This window comes from Gossypium raimondii, chromosome 8 (genome assembly GCF_025698545.1).
Source record: "Gossypium raimondii isolate GPD5lz chromosome 8, ASM2569854v1, whole genome shotgun sequence".
Classification (NCBI taxonomy): Eukaryota; Viridiplantae; Streptophyta; class Magnoliopsida; order Malvales; family Malvaceae; genus Gossypium; species Gossypium raimondii.
The window spans coordinates 59,663,024-59,686,710 of NC_068572.1; the positions used below are offsets into that span (position 1 = coordinate 59,663,024).

The 23,687-nt window shown below is 31.7% G+C and overlaps 4 protein-coding genes and 1 non-coding gene across 8 annotated transcripts; 1 reads left to right on the plus strand and 4 right to left on the minus strand.

Moving 5' to 3' along the window:
- Positions 1–1,364: 1,364 nt before the first annotated feature.
- On the minus strand, positions 1,365–4,598 carry LOC105792664 (uncharacterized). Of its 2 annotated transcripts, none has more exons than XM_012621339.2 (4): positions 4,259–4,598; positions 3,120–3,353; positions 2,947–3,048; positions 1,365–2,292 (listed from the first exon to the last, which is right to left on the minus strand). In XM_012621339.2, exons 2-4 carry the CDS (start codon positions 3,301–3,303, stop codon positions 1,556–1,558), a joined length of 1,023 nt encoding a protein of 340 aa, XP_012476793.1. In that variant the 5' UTR covers positions 3,304–3,353; positions 4,259–4,598; the 3' UTR covers positions 1,365–1,555. The 2 variants fall into 2 exon arrangements, with proteins under 2 accessions (XP_012476793.1, XP_012476794.1); XM_012621340.2 differs by lacking the exon at positions 4,259–4,598 and adding an exon at positions 4,084–4,252.
- A 1,409-nt stretch (positions 4,599–6,007) lies between these two features.
- Positions 6,008–7,863, minus strand: LOC105792665 (protein CDI). Its single transcript, XM_012621342.2, has 2 exons — positions 7,595–7,863; positions 6,008–7,082 (listed from the first exon to the last, which is right to left on the minus strand). The coding sequence occupies exon 2, from the start codon at positions 7,046–7,048 to the stop codon at positions 6,284–6,286; it is 765 nt and encodes a 254-aa protein (XP_012476796.1). The 5' UTR covers positions 7,049–7,082; positions 7,595–7,863; the 3' UTR covers positions 6,008–6,283.
- Positions 7,864–11,529: 3,666 nt separating this feature from the next.
- Positions 11,530–15,318, minus strand: LOC105792663 (F-box/kelch-repeat protein At5g60570). 3 transcript variants are annotated; one of them, XM_012621338.2, is made up of 2 exons: positions 14,817–15,318; positions 11,530–13,158 (listed from the first exon to the last, which is right to left on the minus strand). In XM_012621338.2, exon 2 carries the CDS (start codon positions 13,144–13,146, stop codon positions 11,779–11,781), a length of 1,368 nt encoding a protein of 455 aa, XP_012476792.1. In that variant the 5' UTR covers positions 13,147–13,158; positions 14,817–15,318; the 3' UTR covers positions 11,530–11,778. The 3 variants fall into 3 exon arrangements, with proteins under 3 accessions (XP_012476792.1, XP_012476791.1, XP_052490924.1); XM_012621337.2 differs by having other exon boundaries at positions 11,530–13,168; XM_052634964.1 differs by having other exon boundaries at positions 11,530–13,174.
- Positions 15,319–18,642: 3,324 nt separating this feature from the next.
- On the minus strand, positions 18,643–18,714 carry TRNAR-GCG (transfer RNA arginine (anticodon GCG)). The gene has a single exon. It is a non-coding gene; the product is annotated as a tRNA-Arg (tRNA).
- A 106-nt stretch (positions 18,715–18,820) lies between these two features.
- On the plus strand, positions 18,821–21,730 carry LOC105792667 (uncharacterized). Its single transcript, XM_012621345.2, has 7 exons — positions 18,821–19,069; positions 19,872–19,949; positions 20,048–20,123; positions 20,218–20,291; positions 20,368–20,438; positions 20,624–20,670; positions 21,220–21,730. The coding sequence occupies exons 1-7, from the start codon at positions 19,040–19,042 to the stop codon at positions 21,339–21,341; spliced, it is 498 nt and encodes a 165-aa protein (XP_012476799.1). The 5' UTR covers positions 18,821–19,039; the 3' UTR covers positions 21,342–21,730.
- The last annotated feature ends 1,957 nt before the right edge of the window (positions 21,731–23,687 follow it).

A 23,687-nucleotide genomic window follows, 5' to 3' on the forward strand; every position in this document is an offset into this window, starting at 1 on the left:
TTTAAAACTTCATTCAAGTGAAAATTTGGATTATTTTAGAAATTTTTCATTTAAAATTTTCAAAATTATTAAATATATTTTAATTTATAAACATAAAATCAACTCGCGCAACATACCGGATAAAAACTAGTGTATATATGAATGTAAGATTATGATTAAAACCCACATTAAGTCCATTATAAATGATAGATATAAAGACAAACAAAAAAAATCGTTTGACGTTAAATATTTGAAAATGTTTTCAACAATTCATCACCAAAGTGTTTTTTTTTTTCGCTTAAATACTCATTGAGTCTCTAAATTTGTCACTTTCCTTTAAATTGGTATATATATATATATATATATAGTCTTAAATTGATGCCCAAATTTCATTCAATCAAGACGTGGGCAATGGCAATGTTTTCTTCTCAAAACCCAGACATAAAAGACATTTTGGCAATGCTTTTTAGCATTTACAAATTTCTGGGTTTTCCCATCATTTCTCTCTCAAGAAGAGTAAAATGGCAAAATCGAAACCTTTATGCTTACTTTCCCTAGTCGTTCTGTGCCTCATTTCCATTTCAGCCGCCGAGACGACCTACATCTCGCTGGATTGAACTTTTCGGTGGTGCATGCAACAAAGTTGATAGGGGAGTTGAATCTGTTTCTTGAGAAATCAACATCGTTGATGAAGATCCAGTTTCATTGCCACTGGTGGAGAAGCAATTTAAGTTCCCACATTTGACAGTGCTTAGTGAAACTTTGGTCCAGTATTTGGGTTTGCTTCTGGGAAATACCCACATTGAGGCTGGTTGTTTAGTTTGAGATTGATCTTTTTCCTTTTCTGTATGATAAGTGGGTGTGCCAATTTCAAAGATTTTAACTTTATTGCTGGGAAGGTGAAGTTGAAATGTTTCTTTTCTTTTCTTTTCTTTTCTTTTCTCCAAAATATATTTCCTGTTGACAACTTTGCAAGGATTTAAAAAAAAAATTTAAAATTCTAAAGAAAAACGACTGATCATCAATGGTGAAATATCAAACAATTTAGAAAACTTTAGTCATTAGTCACTAAAATCAACTAAGATTTTAATATATGAACTACTATTGGTAAAATTTGATGAGGATGAAGATTGGATTCCAGAATTAGTGTTTAAATAAATTTTATTTTATTTTTAGTTTCTCATGTATTTTTATTTTTATTTTTTAAAAAAGATAAAAAAAGTAATATAAAATAATTTTTTGCTTAATTTTTGTAATTTCTAAAAAAATAAAATTTTTTATTTATAAATTATTTATGATTATTTACATATTTTTATACCGAATGAAAATTCGGGTATCAACTTGGAAAAATAAAAGGAGAAGGCAAAAGAACAAGTAGAAAAAAGTGCAACACAGAAAACTTGGTTTCTAATTTCTATATACAAAAAAGAAGACACTTGCAAAGCAATGAACATATCATCTAACACTAAACTTTTAAGGCAAATGATAGTGGGAAAAAAATAAGAAAATAGGCATTTTTTTTCAAAACAGGGGAAAACAAGTAAGAATGCACAAAATGTTTAGAAAAAAACATTACCTACAATATACTGGGGAGCTGGAAATCCAATCTTTGCTGCAACTCTTTGATTTTCATGGAAAGCTCCATTTTTTGCTCCTTGTAGCTCTGCAACAAGTATTGTTTTCCTTCTATCACCTCTTTTAACTCTTCAACTTCATTTCTCAGCATTCCGATTCTCTCCTCATCTCCCCTTCTCTTCTCGGGGGAGTCCAAGTTAGTCTCGATACCAAGATACCCGTTTGCATGGCCGTTTTTTATGTCAGGTGCCAAAGCTGTAACTGTTGAAGTCTTGTCGTTTGTGTTGACGCGTACTACGCAATGACCGGCAATCACCTTCCTCAGCCTTTGGATTTCTCCCTCGGAGTCGAACAAGTCACGATTTGCAACATCCAGCTGTGATTGTAAATGACTCGAGTGTGAAATTTGAGCATTCAGTGAATTCTGAAGCTCAGTAATCTGATCCTGCATCTCCAGAATCATATCGTCCCTTCTCTTCAACTGTTGCCTTAGCTTTTGTATCACTTCCCGCTTGCTATATATATCGGAGCCTGATTCTGAGACACGTGGTGAATCAGAGCAGTTGGAATGATGGAATGGCTTTGGAGGCAACTCAAGGCGATCAGGAGATGATGCCCACATAATGCCATTATCCTTGTTGAAATCAGATGTGGGAACTGTCACCAGAGGGAGAGCAACTTCAGATGAAGGCGGCATGTGGCCATTAGGCGGGTGCTTACCCCCTATGCTTTCAGCTCCTGTTTTCAACCAGAAACTTGAATAAGAGACCAAGAGGTAGAATTAAATTTATAAAATTACATGCACCAACACCTTAACTTTCACTATTAAAAAAGGTAAAGCATTAGAGAGCTATGTTGCTCCAACTCTTCGATTTTTTTCTGAAGTACCTATGTCAGTCACATTTTCGAACATAGGTATAGCATATGACCTCCAAATACATGAGAAAATGTTAAAATTTTGAGCATACCCATATCATACACCCAACAATCACAACTGAGTCCAAGTAACATAGTGAGTAAATCAATCTATGACTAACCAAATTAAGAATGGCAAAGAACAGGACTGCCATTGAGAACTCCAAAAGGACCTTGTCTCCCAATATGAAGAGCAACATGTTACAGCAAAGGCCAAAGGGAAATATTGTCATTTATTATTACTTTAAGGTAAGAGATTCCAGATTAGGACGTTGATCCAAAAGGAAAGTGAGACTTTGCTTTTTCTATTTCAAGCCAATACGTGACTATTTACGCTTTAAAAAAAAAGTGGTTTTGGAATATATCGGGATTCTCAACAAGCTTTTCTTCCCTTTTGTCACCGCACTCCAAAGATCCAAACTAAAGCATTGAAAGGTGAAAGGTAACAAAATTGTTTATTCATTAGCAGCCTCACACCTGAAATGCAGTTGAAACACCAATCATCTTCTTGAGTAAATGAATACATGTTTGAGTGTAAACGGCAACCTGATGATCTCCTCCTGTCAGAAGATCCAATTCCTGTAACAAGCTAAATTCAGAAGCAGGCATATATTCAATAGAAACTATTGCCGAAAAATATGCTAGCTTACCTTTCGATCTAGTAGAAGAATCATGCTGTTGCTTGGCATCAAGTGCCTGCTTCAGCTTGTAACCAAGGCGGATTGATAAGGTACTCAGCAAGGCACCACCAGCAATAAGAATCCAATTTAGCCCCTCACCCTGAAAACTTCTTGACTTCTGACCCCTAGATACCTGGCCACCTCTTGTATTCATTTTAAGAGTGAGGGGTCAGAGGAGAAAATTCTGAATCATCCAAGTATGACCTATAGTCAGAGTGCACCAAACTGCCATTACTCCTCATTTAAAACAAAATTTAGGTGAAATAGCATTAAGAAATACATAAGTTTAACAAAGGCCACCTATCTTCACAATAAAACAAAAGGGTCTAATGAATTGCAAGTGAACCAAATACACTAATGAAAAAACAGTGCTTAAACTGCATGATTTCAATTACGAGAGCAATTTGAATAACAAGAAATGCAATTAAGCTGTTCAACTAACAAAAGAGCAGGTTTGGCCTCTCTAAGAAGAAATCATCATCCATGGTTAGAATGTTTAAAACAACGATATAAACACGATCAACATCCCAAGCATTAAAGGGAATATACAAACACTAGATAACATCTTAAAAACAGATGAGCCACAGGTCAAGTTGGTAACTTCATCAATTAAAAAAAGCACCTTTCAAGTTCTATCCTTTCGAATTGGATATCAAGTTCAACAATAAATCTAAACAGTGTTTGATCTACCAATCATAACAAAAGTAAACAATATTAACTAACTTATCCGTTACACAGCATTGTAAGGGATGCAGCATCAGTCATCAAATAAGTTTGAAAGATTCAATATAAATCAACAAAACAGTGTATGTCCAAATACTAGCACAAACGAGAGAAATAACATTCAATCTTCTAAACAAACTCCATTAAAATCAACTACAATAAAATCAACTACACAAAGCTTCGATTCAATTCGTCGCATTAAAATCAATACCTTACTACTGCAATGAGAATACAAACTCCATTTCTTCTAATATAAAAAAACGTTATAATTAACGTTTCGCAATACTGGAAACTTTATTCAAAGTAATCGGAATCAGCAGAAAGAAAAAAGAGATTATCGATCAAAATTTTTTGAAATTCGATGAGAAAAAATGATAAAAGCAAACCTCATTCAAGAAAGGAAAAAAATTAGGGTTTGCTTGGAGCGGGGTTTATGCTGAAACACTGACACGGCGTCGTTTCCAAGAAGTACTTCCCCTCTGTCACTGTTCACTCCCTCGCTTTTTCTCACTCTCTAGCAATAGAAATGGCAGGAAACTAAAGAGAGGGTTTTTCAAATGGCGGCTTTTGGCTGATGGATGATTTTTATTTTTATTTTTATTTTTATTTTTCTATTGGATTAGAAAATAAAATTGTAAAATCTGGAGAGTATTACAATGTGAGCACGAAACGTGTGGGATTTTGCCTCGAATTTTCCGTTTGTTTCTGTTGAAGTTGTTATACCTTTTGGCTATTCATTCTTCATATGTTTTTCATTTATAAAAAAAAAAAGGAAAATAATAATAACAAAAAATAATAATAATTACTACTGCTAAGAAATAATCACAATCACTTGCTGTCGATAAGATTTGGAGCATTTGGATGTTATGTTTTATTCCAAAATAAAAATTCAGAAAAATTAGTGGATCCATAAAATAAAATTAATTTATATTTTTATGACTTCTATATTATTTGTATTTATTTATTTTTAAATTAACAATTAAATTCTTAAGGCATGCTCTCAAAGAGACAGAACAACCTCTTTTTTTTTATGAAAATTGAAAACAACAATTAAAATAACAATGAAATATAAAAAAAATTATTATGTTATTAGGATTATATCCAACTAAACTTGTCCATGAATCGGGTTACTCGTTTAGACTCGAAGGCCTGCTCAAAATTTAAGAATGTTTGAGTAAAAATATTAAGCCTGATAAATGGGCTTGAGTAAAAAAATTAGACCCGTTTAAAATATGAGCTTTAAGATTTAAGGCTCGAGTCCAACCCAAACCGTTTTTAAATTTATAATACTTTATATTACATTACTTTTACATATAATGTAATTTTTAACACATTAAAAAAATAAATTTATAAGAAATAAATAATATTATTCTAACGTAAATATTAAAATAATGTTAAAATAATTATATAAAATTGAATAAAATTATTAAATATTAAAATAATATAATATAAATATTTAAAATATATATATGTAGACAATCCTAAATTGAGCTTAGATTAATCTTTTACAAATTTGAATAAAATTTTAAACCCATATATAAATTATTAAAAGATTATAATTTTTTTATTTTAAAAAATTTATATTGATTCGTTCTTTCCTTTACCCTGATTAGTTCAGGATCTGACCGTTCCGACCAACCTTATTTCAAGAACCTTGGCTATAAGGTAAACCGAAATTACTATTCATAAAATATTAAAAATATATATACTATCATTTATATATTTTATAGTTAAATTAAAATTTAAAATTATTAATCGATTGAGTTTTAATTCGACTGACATGAACATTATTATTAATAGAGGAAGACATAAGTTCGAGTATGCTGAAACCCGATAATTTTAGGCATTATATGATGCAAAGACATTAATGCGTGCCATCCCGTGAGCGCTATTCAAAGCAACCGAAACCCGGCACAGAAAATGTTTGCAGCAACCAAGCAAGCATAATTCGCTTGCATCAGACTCAAATAAACAAAGTTTTCATCCATAAATCGAACATCGGTCTTAAAATCCGATCATTTTAGATACGGTATGATTATATGATGCAAACTCGCTAATGAATGCCATCCCGAGACCGCTATTTGAAGCAATTGAAACGCGAAATAGAAATATTTGCAGCAACCAACCAAGCATAATTCACAAACAAATGAAAGACCTTTCATTAATCAACTAAAGATACTGCCCAACATTCCAAGGATCATATATTCCCATATGTAGTCACTGAAACAAATGAAAAAAATTGAAAAACTACATACACGAGGCATCGATATCGATATATAGCCGTCCTGATATACTCTAAAGCATAATTGGAACTAGGATACACAAAGATAGATTCAATATATGAATATAACATAAAAATGGAGCATGAATAAATTGACATGTAATTAGGAAATTACCAATGCCGATTCTGATTAACTTGCATTCAACTTCGTTTCTTCGATGTAGTCATGCATCTCATTCAGCCAAAGATCGGCAAACTCGCAATTCTTCCATGCCTCAAACCATGGCCCTCCACGAGTATAATGTATGGCTTTAGGAAACGTTTTTGAGTCATTCTCAACAACCTTGTTATGCCCTTCAAGGAAATTCCAAATAGACGGGATCGATCCGATTTCATCATCTTCGAGCCACTGGAACCTATGAAGAAAAGCGCCCGTTTGATTGTTTACAACTTCTGGAGTCAGACCCTTGTTCTTCGGATGACCGCAATTGTACAACACCATCGAGGACCAATTCTTTCGAGGATACAAAGTCTGCACTGCACCATCCATTTTCGTGGTCTCTTTCGGGGTATAATCATGATGAACGCACATGATCGCATATTTATCATCAATCAACTCCATTAATTCCTTTATATCAGCTAAGTAAAGGAAATCACAGTCGATGAACAGCGCCCAACCATTGTAATTCGCCAAGTAGGGAGTCAGGAACCGGGAAAACGAGAACTCGGTACTCTCGAGCTTGTTCCGCTCGCGCCAGTACAGGCCTTTTTCCCGGAGATCTGATTGAACAATGGGAGTGATCTCGACAGGAACCGATGAACGTTTCAAGATAGAATGGCGGCAGACCTCATAGGCTAGATCTTCACGCGGATCGTAACCGACAAAGATTTTGAAGGGTTTGCTTAAATCGCCATTGTTAGTCACTTGATAAGCTTCGCCATTAGCCAAAGTCATTGTTAGCAGCAGTTTTTTCTTCTATAACAAAGATCTGCACAGTTTTTAAAATTCAGTAAAAATAATAAAATAAACCCCAAAAAAAGGGAAAATTTCCTAGGATCAATTAGTTAAGAATGGCACACTGAAATATCACTCTCTTTTTTTTTTTTTCTTTTACTTGTTTTTTTTCTCTTGTGGATTCTTGAAAGCCAAACAAAACCAAGAAAGGGAAACTTTAAGATTTCTCTTATTATTGAATTAACATTGCATCCATTAATGTAAAAAGGAACCAAGAAAAGCATAGAAAAACGTAAATCTAAAACAATAGAAACAGAGATTCAAATTCAGTCAACACAATGCTACACATCCATCAAACAAACAAATAAATAAAAACCCAACTTAGCAGAAAATTCCATAAATTCAAAGAAAACATGGCACCATTAACGAAAAAAATAATCAGATCAGCAAAAATATACGCTTAAAACCCAGAAAAGAAAAACAATAATTAAACTAAAAAAGAGAGAGAGAGAGAGAGAGGACCCAAAAACCAAAACAAAGAGATACCTGAGAAAATGAAGAAAACGCGGGATCTCGAAATTCTTGACAGTGAAGAAAGAAGAAAGAGAACTAAAAGTTTCTTAAGAATAAAGGGGAAGAGGTAGAGTCTTAGAAGACTACTTATAGAAATGGGAACTCAAAGAACAGAAAAATAATCTCTAAAATTTCGAAATTATCCAATTTTTATTTTAGATTCAATAGAAATTTTTGTATGAATGTGTTGTGGCGAGGATTTAGCAGTGAAATGAAACGAGGGAAAGGGAGCCAGTTATTCGCTTTTTCCTATTGACGGGAAGTGACATAATTTCACCGTACAACCCGATGGTCATTATCATACACGTGGTTTAGTGAGTTGGATATTTTATTAATTACTGAATATGTGCTCCAACTCCTCAATACTTTTCATTAATTAAAATTTAGTCCCTCTATTTTTATTTCAAAGAGTTTAGTCTCTCGGATTTAAAAATACAATTTCAATTATTAACACCATTAAAATTAGTCTGATAAATCTAAATTTATTATAATATTTTTTTGCTACATGGTTGTCAATAAATATTATTTTATTTAAAAATGTTAAATCGGTGAATTTGATAAAAGAATTTAGAGTACTTATATAGTGAAACTTGAATTTAGAATCAACTGGTTTGTGGAGGGTGTATGGAGGCCAACATAGCGGTGAGGGAAGCGCTTTCATGGTTGAAGGAGAGGAGGGTTGCTGCTGTCGTTATGGAAACGGATGGAAGTGTGTAATGATTCAGCTCATGATGGCTGAGTTTCAATCCAAGACAGTTTTCTGATTCGCGTACGATAGCAAATAGAGCAGCTCATAATCTCGTTCAAGTAGCTCTATTAAGTGCTAATTATTCTGTGTCGAAAGAGGATCTTAATTGTATTTTGGATAATCTTTTAATAATTTAAAACGAAATAAATTGACATAAAAAATACGTGTATGGAATAAACCTGTCGGGTTAGTGGTCTCCGGCTCTTGATTGATCCATTTAATTTTCATGTGTTTGATTTTTATCTTTTAAATCTTATAAATCCTTCTTTAAAAAAAATCTTAATATGTTAATCTGTCAATAGTTAATGCATTTTTTATTCTCAACTTAACAATTATTTTCACATTCAAACTTGAACTTTTTTGTCTAAATTAATCCTTTAATTTGGTAAACTTTTCTTTAAATTAGGCAATTTTTCCCATAGTGGATTCTGATTTTTTGTGCAAGTTAGTCATTAATATTTTCTTACAGAAAGTTAGAACATAAAAAGTTTAAGTCTCAATATGGGTACAATTACCTAATTTAGGCTCGATATAAGAATAGTTGCCAAGTTTAGTCTCAAAAGTGCATTAGCTCGAATTTTATGGTTAAAATATGTTATAAGTCCGTATACTATTCATAAATTTAAAATTTAGTCTATATGCTTTTAGTTCTAGAAATTTAGTCTCTCTACTATTTAGATTTCAAATTTTGGGCCCAACTATTAACACTGATAAAATTATTTTGTTAAATCCAGGGTTATTACAATGTTATATTTTTAGTTATATGGCTATCGGTAAGTATTTTTTCTAATTTCAAAATATTACACTAATAAATTTAATAAAAAGGTAACAGTGTCAAGAATTTGACCTAAATTTTAGAATCTGAAAATAGAGGACTAAATTCCTAAAATAAAAATTCTAAATTTTGTAAAGAGTAAAAATACTTATTACATATTTTAACCAAAATTTATTTATAATCAAACTATGGCTGTATTTGCGCTTTACTTAGCTGGTGACTCTGCTTTGCTTTAGATAGATACTTGGATTCGCTTATTATTATTATTGACTGGAGTCCTTTGACATCAAAACAAATCAACGTCAGATACTAGCGAGTATACTATTTTTCGTACACTAGCGCGTGTATATTTTTGCCATTAACATGACGTGCACCGACACAATGAATTCACGGGTTTCCACATGTACACCAAATGCTATACACGCTTTACATGTTTGAAAACGGTACCATTGTTTAAAAAGGTAAACTACCGTTTCATACTTAAAATTAGTATTATTTTACATTTTGGTCCCTGCATTTTCTTGTCCACTTTCGTCTTGAAAATTGAAAACTTTTCTTAATTTAATTCTTAGACTTGGATTTTGTTAATGTATAATTGTATGACACTCTAAGATTTGATATTGTGTAACATTATCACTTAAATTTTATTTAAAATTAAAATTTATAATTTCTTTCAATTTTCTAGATTTTAATATAAAATGTTTTTAAAATTTTTAAAATATTGTCAAGTTTCGAGACTAATGTGGACAAAAAATTAAAAATCAAGTTTAAAAAAAGAAATTTAGAGACTAAATTATGTTTATTTCCTTGTTTAAATATATTTTATATTTATATTTAAGGTTAAAGGTCCAAATAACTCCAAAACGTTTAAAAAAATACAGTTACTTGAACTCTCGAATGTTAAAATTTTATCAATTAAACATTTTGGCCATTAACTTTAATGGTTAATCGTTAAAGAGTAACGATTGTCTTTTTTTTTCCTTCTTTTTTTGGTTACTTTTCATCACTTGTTACGTTGAGACTATGCCACTTGGCAAAAACTGATATTTTCTATTTAAAATCATTAAAAAATCATAAATATATATTTTTTAAAAAGTGCAAAACATTATAAAATAATTTACAAAAAAATAAACATTATTTAAAAATAATAAAAAATTTATATAAATTATATGAAGTTAAAAAAATTAAATATATACCTATAATTTAAACCTTAATTTGCATATCAAAAAATTATTTTGTCATTGACGATATTCACAGCGATTAATAGAGACGAACGACAATGGGAGGCAGAACACCGGTGAACGATGTGAAGATGGACAAGGGGTTGAAAGCTCTAAAAAAATTCGTGGTGGATGAGCACAAAAGATAGTTTTAGAGATCAATTATTTTTTTTATAATTTTTAAAGGGTGTTGTAATGTTAACTATAGGTAGTGTGAAAATGGAAAATTTTTGGTTTTGTATTATTTTCTATATATTTTTATTTATGTTTTATGATTTTTTTATACTTTTTTATAATATATTTGCAATTTTTAAATAATTTTTATATTTCCTATTGTTTTTAAATATTTTTGTAATTTATATATTTTTTAGAATTTAGAATTGTTATTTTAAATAAATTTTAATATTTTACTTGTAATTTTCCATATTTTTAATAGTTTTATGTTTTTAATGATTTTAAATAAAAGAACATCGGCACCTGGCAACAAGAACCTTAGAGAATAGAAGAAAATACAACAATTATTGCTATTTAACAGTCAACTTTAACAATTAAAGGTAAAGGATTTAATTGATAAAAATTTTAACATTTGAGAAGTTAATTTTTTTTTTTTTTTGGCAGGGACTTATTATTATTCTTTTTGGAAAAGTTAAAGGCACGGTTATCAAAACCAGATCCGACCAGCCAACACACTGTCCGGAATAAGCTAAAGAGTCGGTTGACCCACGAACTAACGAAAACCGCAAACCGGAAACCAAATGAATTGAAAAAAATCGGTTCGACTAGTTTCTGTATTTTGGGCTAAATTATCCTGACCCAAAATTGAAAACAATTCGGCCCAAATATTTTTAAAGTTGACCCAACCCAATAAACCACTCACCCAACCAAAAATATAAAAAATAGTTAGCTGTTGTCCGCACCTAAACATCTCCATCCTAACCCACAACTCGAGCCTAACTCCATTGAGGTTGAAGCAGCGTGGGTTTGATCAAACCATAATTCATGATGTTAAAACATCAAATTAACCTTAATTAGTGGCATTAATGACTTCCCATTTATTCTTCTCTTTCACATTAGCATATATATATATATATATATATATATATATATATACTAGTTTGGAAGATACTGTAACTTCTCAAAGAAATGAATTCAATGCCAACGCACAGGAGAGAAATGGCAAACAGTCAATTACTTGGTAAGAGGTTAAAAGCTTTCAGTAATGGCTTTCTACACAATTTTCAGGTCAATTATTCATCTGAAGAACCATAAATGGAAAAAAGAAAAAAGAAAAAAAAGAAGGAAAATACAAGACAAGTAACAACTTAATGATAGTGAGAACATATAACTCATTAACTGGTTAGGCTTACCGATCTTTCGACTGCTGATGTTTGTACCAAAGATGTGTGTCGAATCGTTAACAACCCATCACTGCACAATTGTAAACAAAAGCACCCGCTCTTTCCTTGACCGCAAGCACACTCCAGTCCGCTCCATTACTGCTTCCATCCTCCGGATTCCATGAATGCAGAACGATTACTCCGTTATCACCACTTCCACGTCCTCCAGCTCCTATTACGAGTAAACTGTTACCACAGGCTTTAAATGCCAGTCCCCAACCGTTGTTCCAGTCAGCCCTAACAGGTAGTGTCTTCACAACGCTCCATGAGTTATTAACCTTGTCGTATTTTTTGACTTCGTTTGTTGCTTGATCAGCAGAGTAGAGTTGATTATTTACGACTGCAACTAAAGGAGGCGAACGCATTGCGGGATGAAATGTACCCCCTGCATTGCAGCCTGGGTACATATTTTCAATCCTCCTCCATGATCTTGTCTGCATATTGTACTCTTCACCACAAGACAAACAGTCTGTATGACTCAACATGCCCCCAATGACATAAAATTTCCCATCCATAAAGAAACCGGAACACAGTTTACGTGGGAAGTTCATATCCGGCAAGGTTTGCCAAGTACCCAATTCAGAATTGTAAAGCTCAGCGGATTTTAGAACGTTCCCATTCTTATCACTGCCCCCAGCTACAATAGCAATCTCCCCAAGGCTGCTAGATCCAAACAAACATCGAGGCAAATTCATTACGGGGCATCTAGACCAATCGTGAGTAATCAAACTATACATCCAAATAGCAAATCCGGACAACTCACGACCAAATACGAGTAATTCAGTCCCCACTGCCAGAGACTCTTTATCAGCACAAGTAAAACAATCATCACAGGGAATCCTTGGTAGCCTCATCCATTTCTGTCTCATAGGATCAAAAGCTTTCCAAGGCATCATATTACAGGCTAGATAAACCCAGTCTTCTCTTATACCAAGCTGACGTCTCAGTTTATATAAATAACCACTGCCGATCAGTGACCTAAATTTCTTGTTTAAACAGGAAATATTTGGGTAGTCAGATCTGCTGCTCCGAGCCAGAATGTTCAGTGCCATGTCATCATTAAGACCAGGTAGTAGACTGTTATCCGATGCTTGTCCATCATGATTTTCTCCAGATCTTGCTACAATTATAGGTTTCTTTCCGTTCAGTCCTATATAGCCAAAAGTTAAAGTACGCACTTCTGGGTCCAGCAAACCTTGCCCAACATGTTTCGTATTAGTTTTATTAGCCAAGAGAATGTATGCCAATAGATCCCAATCATCTTGCGAAACTCTCAAATTGTGTTTGTATGATGCTGGAGGTTGCAAACCAGCCACCACTGGTGAGTCATATTCTGACCCATCGACTTTCGTCTTTGACTTCTTAAGTGAATCTCTGAACACCATTTAGAATGTGCCCTACACGAAACTATTCCTTGAGAATGTAAGAAAAATAGGATTAAGAAAGCAAAGTGACGATACCAAAAGACAGAAGGAAAGGAAACCAAAATGCGAACAGTGTTTAACACCCTATGTACTGTTAAATCTTGCTGGCCAAGAGTAATTTATGCAAACGAGATTATTTTCTCAAAAGCACATTATAGTTCAACAATTTAACAATGTATCACTTCAAGTATCATCTTCCTACTGTCAAATTAACAACACTGAACCATACAAGGATCAAGCCAGAACTCAGACTCTCATTAATACGAGAATGATTATAACCTAAGAAAAACAAAAATGGATAAGTTATATGCAAAAAAACAGTACTTATGATCCCATGCAATGCAACATTGCTCAAGACAGACCCAAACCAAGGCTTCAGCATTTTTTTCATGTTAGCAAGAGAAAACATATGAATAACAACTTCAAAATCAACTCCTTATTCCGAAAGTAATCATCTTTCCATCTAGACATAATGGTTATTAATCATTTCCAGCTTCCGAACCTAATCAGTACTTCAATCCCGAGATGAACCGATCCTATGAACAACTTTTTGGGCAAAACTCATACTCCAATAGAAAAGAATCTTTTGGTTTAATTAAAAAATCTAATCTGAAAGGCAAGTGGATTCCCAAAAAGGCGATCGACAGCATTCTAGCCAAATTAACGCCACATTGCCACTCGAGCCAACTTGCCCTACATATCACATGACTAGAAGCAAATGATAACCATCCAAAAAGAATTCAATCATCTAAACAACTTTCTACAATTAAGGAAAAATAACTATGCATTTAAACGGTTTGAAGGGTTCCGACGATGTTGGATGCACAATAGTTTCTAATAATCCCCCCCTCCCCACCCTGTAAACTGTTACTAAGTAACCAAAATGAACTTGAAGTACACGTGTTTTACGCATTTCCAAACACGGGCACGAGGATATAATCTCCAACGACTCTCCGAATACAACAAAAAACATAAGCCGAATCCGAACAACACAAACCGACAGATAACGAACCTTTAACACCATTGGTAGAGATTTTAAACTTCTATTCAACAGATAGAGTATGTGTTTTATTCCTATCATTACTTTCTGCTAAAATCATGTAAAGTCATGAAAAAATTTGGTAAAGCGGTAGTTACAAGCAGAACTTTCCATTTTGTTCATATCTTCTACACTATTATCTCAATTAATATATACTATTTACAGTAATAACATTGAATTTAATGTTAGCAAACAATTTTATTTGTTATTTTCAATGAAGTAAATCAAAATATCACTGTATATATATCTAGATATAGTAATCTTGAAGAATAATTTTACAACAAAATTAGCAAAATACAAAGTTAATTTTTAACTTGATTTGTCAAATAATCCAACATGCAATTGCAATTACAACAAACTGATGATATCTAATATCTTTCTGTAATTTGATTCTAGAAAATGAAACAAAAAATAGAAACAAACAAACAGGGCCGAGGAAATTCTCAAATAAAATGAAAAAAAAAAAGGAAACAACAATTTAAAGCAAAATTAAATTAATTCAACAATTGAAGCTTCAAAAAAGAGCAAATCTTAACATGCAACAAAATTCAGCTTTAAAAAAAAAAAACACAAAGTCATCGTCAGTCGTCACCTTCAGTGAATAAAAAATCCAACCCGATTCTTTCGCTACCTGGAAATTTCGATGAAATCCGATCACTGACAAGAAGTTTCAAAACCCAAAAAAAAGAGGGAGAAAAAAAAAGGAAAAAAAAAACCCTAATTCACATTACTCTTAAAGCTTTGATCACCCCCCAAATTTCCCAGTATCTTTTTTTTTTTCTCTACCTTTTATCTTTCTCCGATAGTAATCTCATTCTCATCCATATATATATAAATAATTAATATTTATAATTATTTATTAATATGATTATTTTATTACATAAAAAATCATCTTTCCTCTCACTTTCTCTAAAAACCCAGAGAGAAAACAAAGAAAAAAAGAAAAAAGAGAGAGAGAGACAGACAGACAGACAGAGATTAAATTAATTGTATAATTTTTATGTTTCAATTTTAATAGTAATTTTCCGTTTTTTTATTTAAAAGGCGATGAAAACAGAGATTCGATTCTATCAACAATTTTCTAACGCTTGTTTTAGCGTTATTTTTCCCCCCCTTTTTTTTGTTTTTTTCTCCCTTTTTTAGTTTTCATATTTTCTTTTGCAGTCCGTAAAAATTAGTTCTTCTTCTTACTTTAATAACTTTTTTTACTTTTTTTTAATTAAAAAGGAAAAATAACTGGGTTGACTAGTCAACTTATCTTTTATACTATTCTCCTTTAGTTTTCTTTCTTTTTAACTCACCAATTGCTCAGTGCTAGTGTTTGCCTCTGCACGTGCTTCTTGCTTTTCTTCCGTTTTTTCTTTCTTCTACAACCAGATGATTAGCTTTCACACATGCTAAAGGTTTCTCTATTTTCTTTTCATTTATTTATTTATAGTTAGAGGGTTAACACTTACGTTCACGTCATGAACTTATCCATACCACACCTGTAAAATTTGAAACTTAGTACTTCCCCAAAGCTCAAACTTCGATAAATTTTATCATTCATCATCTCTTAATCACTAGATCAAATAATATCCCATTTTTAGTATCTAATGGTCATGAGTATAGACACATTAATAATATGAATATAGACCCAGAACCAGAAGATTCATACTATGTTTTATAAGATACGATTTATAGTAAAGGAATTTCAAAGTCAATTGACATAAAGTAAAACTTTCAAAGGTCAATGTAATCTGTGTCTCTATCTAATTTGACATTCAATTATTTAATCTGTCATTCCTTTTTTTTCTTTTATACTGATAAAAGGGTCTTGTATTGATAAATACTATCTTGTATTTATTTAAGATCAAGGTTTGTCTCCATATATGTATGCACTATTGGGTATTTTTTTTATCACATTTTCATAATTATCATACCAATAAGATACTTATAGGTCCAATTTTGATAATGTGATAATTGAGACGAAATGTATTTTTGTGTTTAATACATTTATTTATAAATAAATGTAAATATAGTTTCTTTAAATATATATAAATTAATTGTGAAAAATAAAATAATAAATAATAAAATTGTATTAAATAATGTAACAAATAATTTAATTATATAATTTTAAACACAGTTTAGTACTTTTAGGTAATCATTCATTGTTTCTAATAAAAAACTATTTATGCTTATGGCATTTATTTTAATGCATTTATTATTTGTAGTGAATTACAAAAAGAGACTAAAACTCTAATAGTGTGACTCATATTTCCCAAACCACATTTGGGATAGTGAACTAATAAGTCATATAGATCACCTTTTAGTTCGCGGTCAAGTGTTCTATATCACTAAGCTATAAACCCTATTAAGGGCATATTAATGAGAAATCATTTTATATGTAAAGTTAATAAACAAGAAAATCACAACTTTTTGAAGAATTCCAAAGATAAAGACTGCCGGCTAACGAAAAAAGAAGATAATCTCAATTGTAGTCTGAATAAGCTAGCAGTAACCTAAACTATCTTGAAAAATATGAAATTTAGAAGCCAGAAATTGGACGAGATTTTTACTATTGGTAGACATGAATCATGATATTAAGATATTGAATCTGTTGATACCGGTAAGAAAAGTATTGTTGGTGTTGTGTTTGTTAAAGCAGAAGTATTGAGAGTTTTGCAACTCTTCCACCTTGTTCTCTAGGTCGGTATCTTAGTGAGGTATTGCTTGGGGCATGTACTTTCAACCTCTGTGCTGGCGAGCTTGTCTATTGGTTGATTGCTGGAAATATTCATTACCTGACCTTTGGTTCATCTGGCCATGTTGTTCTTGTTCCTGGCTAGACACATCATCCTTGCCTGCTCGTTGACGTCAATGGCAGCTTACAAAGCCACCATCAACTCTTCTATGCACTATTGAAGGAATGCATGTTGTTGGCTGTCAAGCTCGTGTTGTTGGTGATGGAATGTTTGCTACTATTGCAAGTTTGGAAGTTGTGCCTAGAGCTTTGTGAATTGTTTTGAATTAGAGTTCTGGTTCCGAACATGATGTCCTAAAGCTGGTGAAGGAATCCTAGGTAATGATTATAATATCATGGAGAATGATTGTATTGGGGACATTATTGTTTGATTAAACAAGTTGTAGGAATCATGGCATTGTTGGTCAAAGTTTATGTTTTCCTAGAGAGCTTAGGCAAGCTTTGTTTTCCAAAGTATCAGCTTAGCCTTCCTCATCAAAGGCCTTCCCTTAGCTTGCTTATAGGTTACGAGTAATCTGGTGGATAAATATCCACGTCACATATATATATATAATAATAAAATTTACATGTTATTATTTACTTATCATAAAATATTAAATCAAATTAAAAGTAATCTAATTTAGTCAAGATTTGTTGGACTTCGGTCATTAAATAAAGCATGGGCTAAATATGTATAAATACTCTAATAATTAAATTTTAATTGACGATGAGCTGGTTAAAATTTTAAGTTGATATGCAAAAGCGGTATATTAAGGCTATGTCCTCAAATTACTAATATGTAATTTTTTTTATATTGCATATGCAGAATAGAGAGAGTCACCTCCTTTAAAATACTTGTGTGTTAATTTGAAAGATCAAAATCACGATATTTAAAGGTTTCAAGATATTGACGGATTCAGGCCCACTTCTACATTTAATTTTGGTTATTGATTATTTGCCATGACAAATTTTGATTTACAATTTTAAATTTATATTAAAATTTTACGATATCAACATGATCAACTACCAAGAATTTAGCCTTTACTATCAGTGTGTGTTTTCCATCACCCATGGTTATAGGCAATTTGATGGATTCAAGTACTATAATTGGTTAGTTTGCGAACCCGCTCTTCTCAACTTAGACTTAAGGGTTCCCAATTGTTTTGACAGCTTGATAATGCTACACCTTCACTTATGCTACCACTATGCATTAAGATCGTTTATCTTGGTCATAACCATGAGCCGCTTTATTTAACATTATTTGGTATTAATTGGTTGTGTACGTTAATTTCGAAAGCCGCTTATTTTTTAGGTTTTGATTAATAGAGTAATTCAACGAGTTAATTACGAATCTTTGCCGATAATCTACTTCTCTTGTAGGAAATATGATTATGTTAAAGAGATGTGCCCCAAACTGATGCTAAATCTAAAATAGACGGAAGTAAATAACAGTGGACAATCTAATTATATCAAAAGAAAATATAACAATCCTTTCTTTATAATAAAAGAAATAAAAAAGAAATTTATTTATTCCTAAGCATAATACTTTTGAAATATATATAAAAAAATCTTTTACTTTTATACATAAGCGGCTAAAAAAAAAGCCTAATCAATAAAATTAAAAAAATGATAAAGAGCCCAACCACGAAAGGCCTAACAAAAGAAACCCAAATCAAAGAAAATTATAAAATGGTAAAAAACCCAACCGGGTTCGAACCGGTGACCGCTTGATCCGCAGTCACATGCTCTACCACCGAGCTATGGACTCAATTGGCTGCAAAACGATACGAAATTTTATTTAGCATGAAAATTTTGATTTCCATCAATTTAAGCAATTCCTTCGTGAAAAATATTTTCTATTTAAAGTTTAAACATCCGGAAAATGACAATATTTATTAGATAAGACCCAACACCAAATCTGCATTCAACATTTTGTGGCATTTCATAAATAAATAAATAAAAACCCAAATTATTGTTTTCCTCCAAAAATTTATTGATTTTTTTTTTGTTTTGTTTTTAAAATAGTGGGAATCTGTATGAAATGAAGTATGTGAAGAACAAACTTCAGCTTACCAACTTCATTACATTCGCAGATGGAAGGCAATCATAATTCCACCCCTAAGGTATTCTTTATTTCCTTCTGCCTTTTTCTTCTTAAAAAAAAAATAGTTGGGAAGAACTCTGTTTTACTTTGTTTTCCTTTGCTACTTATTTGAGTTTTATTTTATTTTTTGTTATGGTTTTAATTGACTTTGCTAGAAATTACTGGTATTTTACAAATTACGAGTTAGAAGTTTACTTCTGGAACTGTTTGTTGTGGCCATTGGAATTGTTAAAAACAAAGTTTAAAAGCTCAAGGGATTTACAAAATGGAAGAACTGAAGATTTAAAAGGGAAAAAATGATTTGGGCTTAGTTTCTTGCTGGAAAATTATTATATTTCAATTCTTTTTTCTAAACAATTGTCTAAGTTGCCATATTTTTCCCTAAGAAATTAGAAAACCCTTTTCTTAATTTTTTATTGGATATTTGATTATTATGGTTGAGATTCACTTTCTTATAGAAATGCTAACAAGTAAGAAATTCCAGTATTTCATGGTATGTTTTGGGTTTTTGGATTTCATAATTCCAGTATTTAAAGACATTGTTAAAATTATAATGTTACTAAGTGAGTAGTTTTAGCAATGGAATCTGTAGGTTACTTTGTTATGCAGTATACTATTGTATGATTCCTTGCTATGTTATTCAGACTCGAGTGCGAGTATCAAACATGGGTATATTGCGACACCGTACTTAAAGCCAAATGAAGAGTTGAAGCAATTTCCGATCTTAAATAGTTATATGATGTTGTAATTTCGATTCGTATCTTCACTGTATATACTTTCCTCGGCATGTATCTGATACATAGTTGTAATTTGGATTCAAGGATTACTACAAAATATTGGAAGTTGAGTATGATGCAACTGATGAGAAGATCAGGTTAAATTACCGAAAGCTTGCACTTGTTAGTGGTCTCTCTCTCGCTCTCGTTTTCCTTCGAACTCTTTCTTTTATTGAAATACGATCAAGTTAACCAGAGAAGGTCTTATGATGTTGTTACAGAAGTGGCACCCTGATAAGCACAAGGGTGACAGCTCCGTCACCGCAAAGTTCCAAGAGATAAACGAAGCTTACAACGGTATTTCTTCTGCTCATATGGAACATGATCTTTGCATTCTCTTTGCCATATGATTTCCTTACAGTCTTCTCTTTATCATCATACTCTTTTGCAGTGTTAATCGACCCTGATAAACGGTTCGAGTATGATATTACTGGAATATACGAGATCGATAAGTATACCTTACGAGTAAGAATTCATGTTAACCCTATGATATTTTGGTCTAGAATTGTTATGTTATAGGAACTCTGCAATTGTGATGCAGGAATATCTTGCCAGATTTAAAGGGATGATTCTTACTTGCAACGGGCTCGGAATCCCTCATACATCAATATGGTAATTCCCTTCTCTGTTTGCAAATCTGGAAAACTTAGCACGATTCATTCTTGGGTTCGAAAACTATTTATTGGCACATTGGGTGATGATGCATTACTCGTTCCTAAACGAAAAGCCGATAGTAGTTTTACCGACTTTATATTACAATCGGTCATGGTATTAACATACCTTATATGTTAATGCAGGACACAACAACTAAGAGAAACAAATGAATATGCAGATGATGAAAAAGGTTAGTTATTATCATTCATTGAGGTTTACAAGGATTGCCTCCTGTTTATTTTCTTAGTGGCTCGGGATGTATCTGTTTACTCGACATGTTGATGCCATATGATCGGCAGGGCCACTATATGAATCGAAAAGCCGTAATTTTATCGGTATCGATCATTTCATACTCATTGAACCTGAATTTGTAAGTTATCTTCTTTGTATTATTATATCTCCGGGTAGACGAACATTGGGTAAAAGAAACTTTTTTCGTGCTGATACGAGATGTGTTTGACGAGGCTTGGCTTTAGATTGTATGAGTTCAATAGAATAACTGAATGTATGTGTATATATATGTAATTTAGACATTGCCATGGCATTGCTGATGCTGCAATCTTAGCTTATCTAAATTTGTGGAGAAATAAAGATTTGTTTTCCATTGCAGCTTCATTTCTTGTTGTTTGTTTCTTCAAGTGACAATATCTTGATGATTTTACAAAATAATGTTGGCCTTAGGGTATATATATAATTATCACATAAGGTTGGGTTTTTATTGAATTCAATTTGGTTTTAGTTCAATTATTCGAACCTTTCTGGAAAAGTGTCATCCATCGGGAGTCAACGGACCCCTCAACCGGTCAATATTATCTCCAGTTGGGATTGCCTCTCGATTCTAGAAAGAGCTCGAGTGCCTGAGGTGACAAGTTCAACATAGCGAGGATCAGGCCAGGTCGTGCATGGCGCTCAATCACCTACCAGGAGAATGTGAGCACCCTCGTTTGGTAGGATCTGAACTCTAGCACTTTGAATGGCAATGATGGGCAAATATGTTACCACCTGATCACTTGAGCTCTTCGTAGAGTTGGTCCAAAGAATCTTCACACCCACCGTGCTTTTTTTTTTTCTTTTTTTTTCTTTTTTTTTTAAATTTTATAAAAGTGGTTAATTTCCGTTTTGGCCCTTCTAATATGCTTAAAATTAATATTTAATCTTTATAATAATTTCTAACATAATTTAGTCTTTATATTTAATTTAATGTAATTAATTAGTTCAAATAATTAATATTTGAAACTATTGAATTAAAATGTTATGTGATTATATATGATTTGCAAGTAGAATTTTAAATTAAAAAGTAGAAGGATTAAATTCTTGAAAATAACAAACTAAAGCTTTAGTTGAGTGATAAATTTAAGATTTTACTAGTCCAATTGGTGTGGAATCAAATATCACCATATGCATATTGGTTTTGTTAAAATAAAAATATTTGAAGTACCCACAAATAATAAAACATAATTTAATTACAAAATGATATTTTCATAATTTTCCTAACCGAGTACGTACCCAGTTGACTCGTGACACTAACTCAATTAGGAACTTAAATAATAACTAGAAACTCTATCACATGCATGCGCGCATGGAAACCACATATTTTCAATACAGATTTGTGTTTAAAAACAATATACAATAAATAATGTAATGTATGATTTGAAACTAGTTAATAGTAAATATGAAATATGTACGTTATTAAAAAATAAAAATTAGATTAAATTGCAAATAAAACAAAACTTAAACACATGAATACATCAAATTGAGATTAATAAGTCGGTGTTTGAGTTAATTTGTGACACCATCTCAATTAGCAATATTATTGATAAAACTTTAGTTGAGTGGTAATTTTAAGGTTCATATGTATATTTTATTATTTTTAAATAAGAATATTAAAGTGCTATCAAATAATATGATTTATTTTAAATGTGAAGGGACATTAAAGTAATTTCTCTAAGCGAGTCGAGACTTGATTGATGGGTGATATCAACTCGATAAAGGACTTTATAAATAACATAGAAGATGTACAATTGATAGAGGTAAGAAAGTGTACATAATAAAATTAAAATGTACAAAAGTATTAAAATAAAACCTTGGTTAAGTGGTAAATTTATAGTTTTATTAACCTAATTTGCATGCGTTCAAATCCAATCGATACATATTTTATTGTATTTTTAAAATAAAAGATTAAAGTATCCTCAAATAATATAATTTATTGGTTAAATGTGACTATAGTCCCCATACTTGTACTTTTAGGAATTTAATCCCTTTACTTTTTTTATTTCAAAATTCAAGTCCAATTGTTAACCCATTTTTTGTTAAATTTGTTGTTATGACATTTTGAAATTGACCAAATTAACAAAAAAAAGATTAATGGTTTAACTTGAATTTTAAAATTTCAAAAGTAGAATGATTAAATTATTAGAAATACAAGTATAGGAATTAAATTCCTAATTTTTAAAAAGTATAAAAATTACGGACATATTTTAACCTAATTTATTTTAAGTGTAAAGAAACATTAAATTAATTTCTTTAATTAAAGTGACACTTTAAAAGATTTTATAAATAACACAAAAGATATTGATAAATAAATAAATATTTTAATAAAAATAAAGTAGACATATGATCGTATTAGAGGTGCTCATGGGCCGGGCGGCCCGGTCTGGCCTGGTCCGGCCCGATGGCCCGCCCGAAATATGGGAGGGTTTGGGTAAATATATAGGCCCGAAATATGGGCTTGGGTAAAAAAAGAGATACGTTTAGAAAACAGGCCGAGCCTCGGGCACCACTTTTTTAGCCCGGGCCTGGCCCGGCCCGAATATAATAAATATATTTTTAAAATTTTTAAAATACTTTTTCAAATTTTTATTTTTAAAATAATTTTTAGTATTTTATTTTAAAAAAATATGTCGGGCCGAGCCTAGACAAAATTTTAGGCCCATATTCTGGGCCGGGCTGGATGCAAGCCAAAATTTTTAGGCCTGACCCGGCCCGGCTCATGAACACCTCTAGATCGTATTAACAGAAAGTAATTATTTACATTTTGCAAATAAAAAAAACTACACGTGACACCACAGTTTGACATGTGAAAGAAAACGCGAATAATATAGAAAAAATTAAGCAATAATCTTTTTTAATTAATTAAGTGCAGAAGAGATTTCGTAGTTTGAAGTCCCAAGAAATTCAATTTCTTGTTTGGTAGTAATTTTGTTTGTT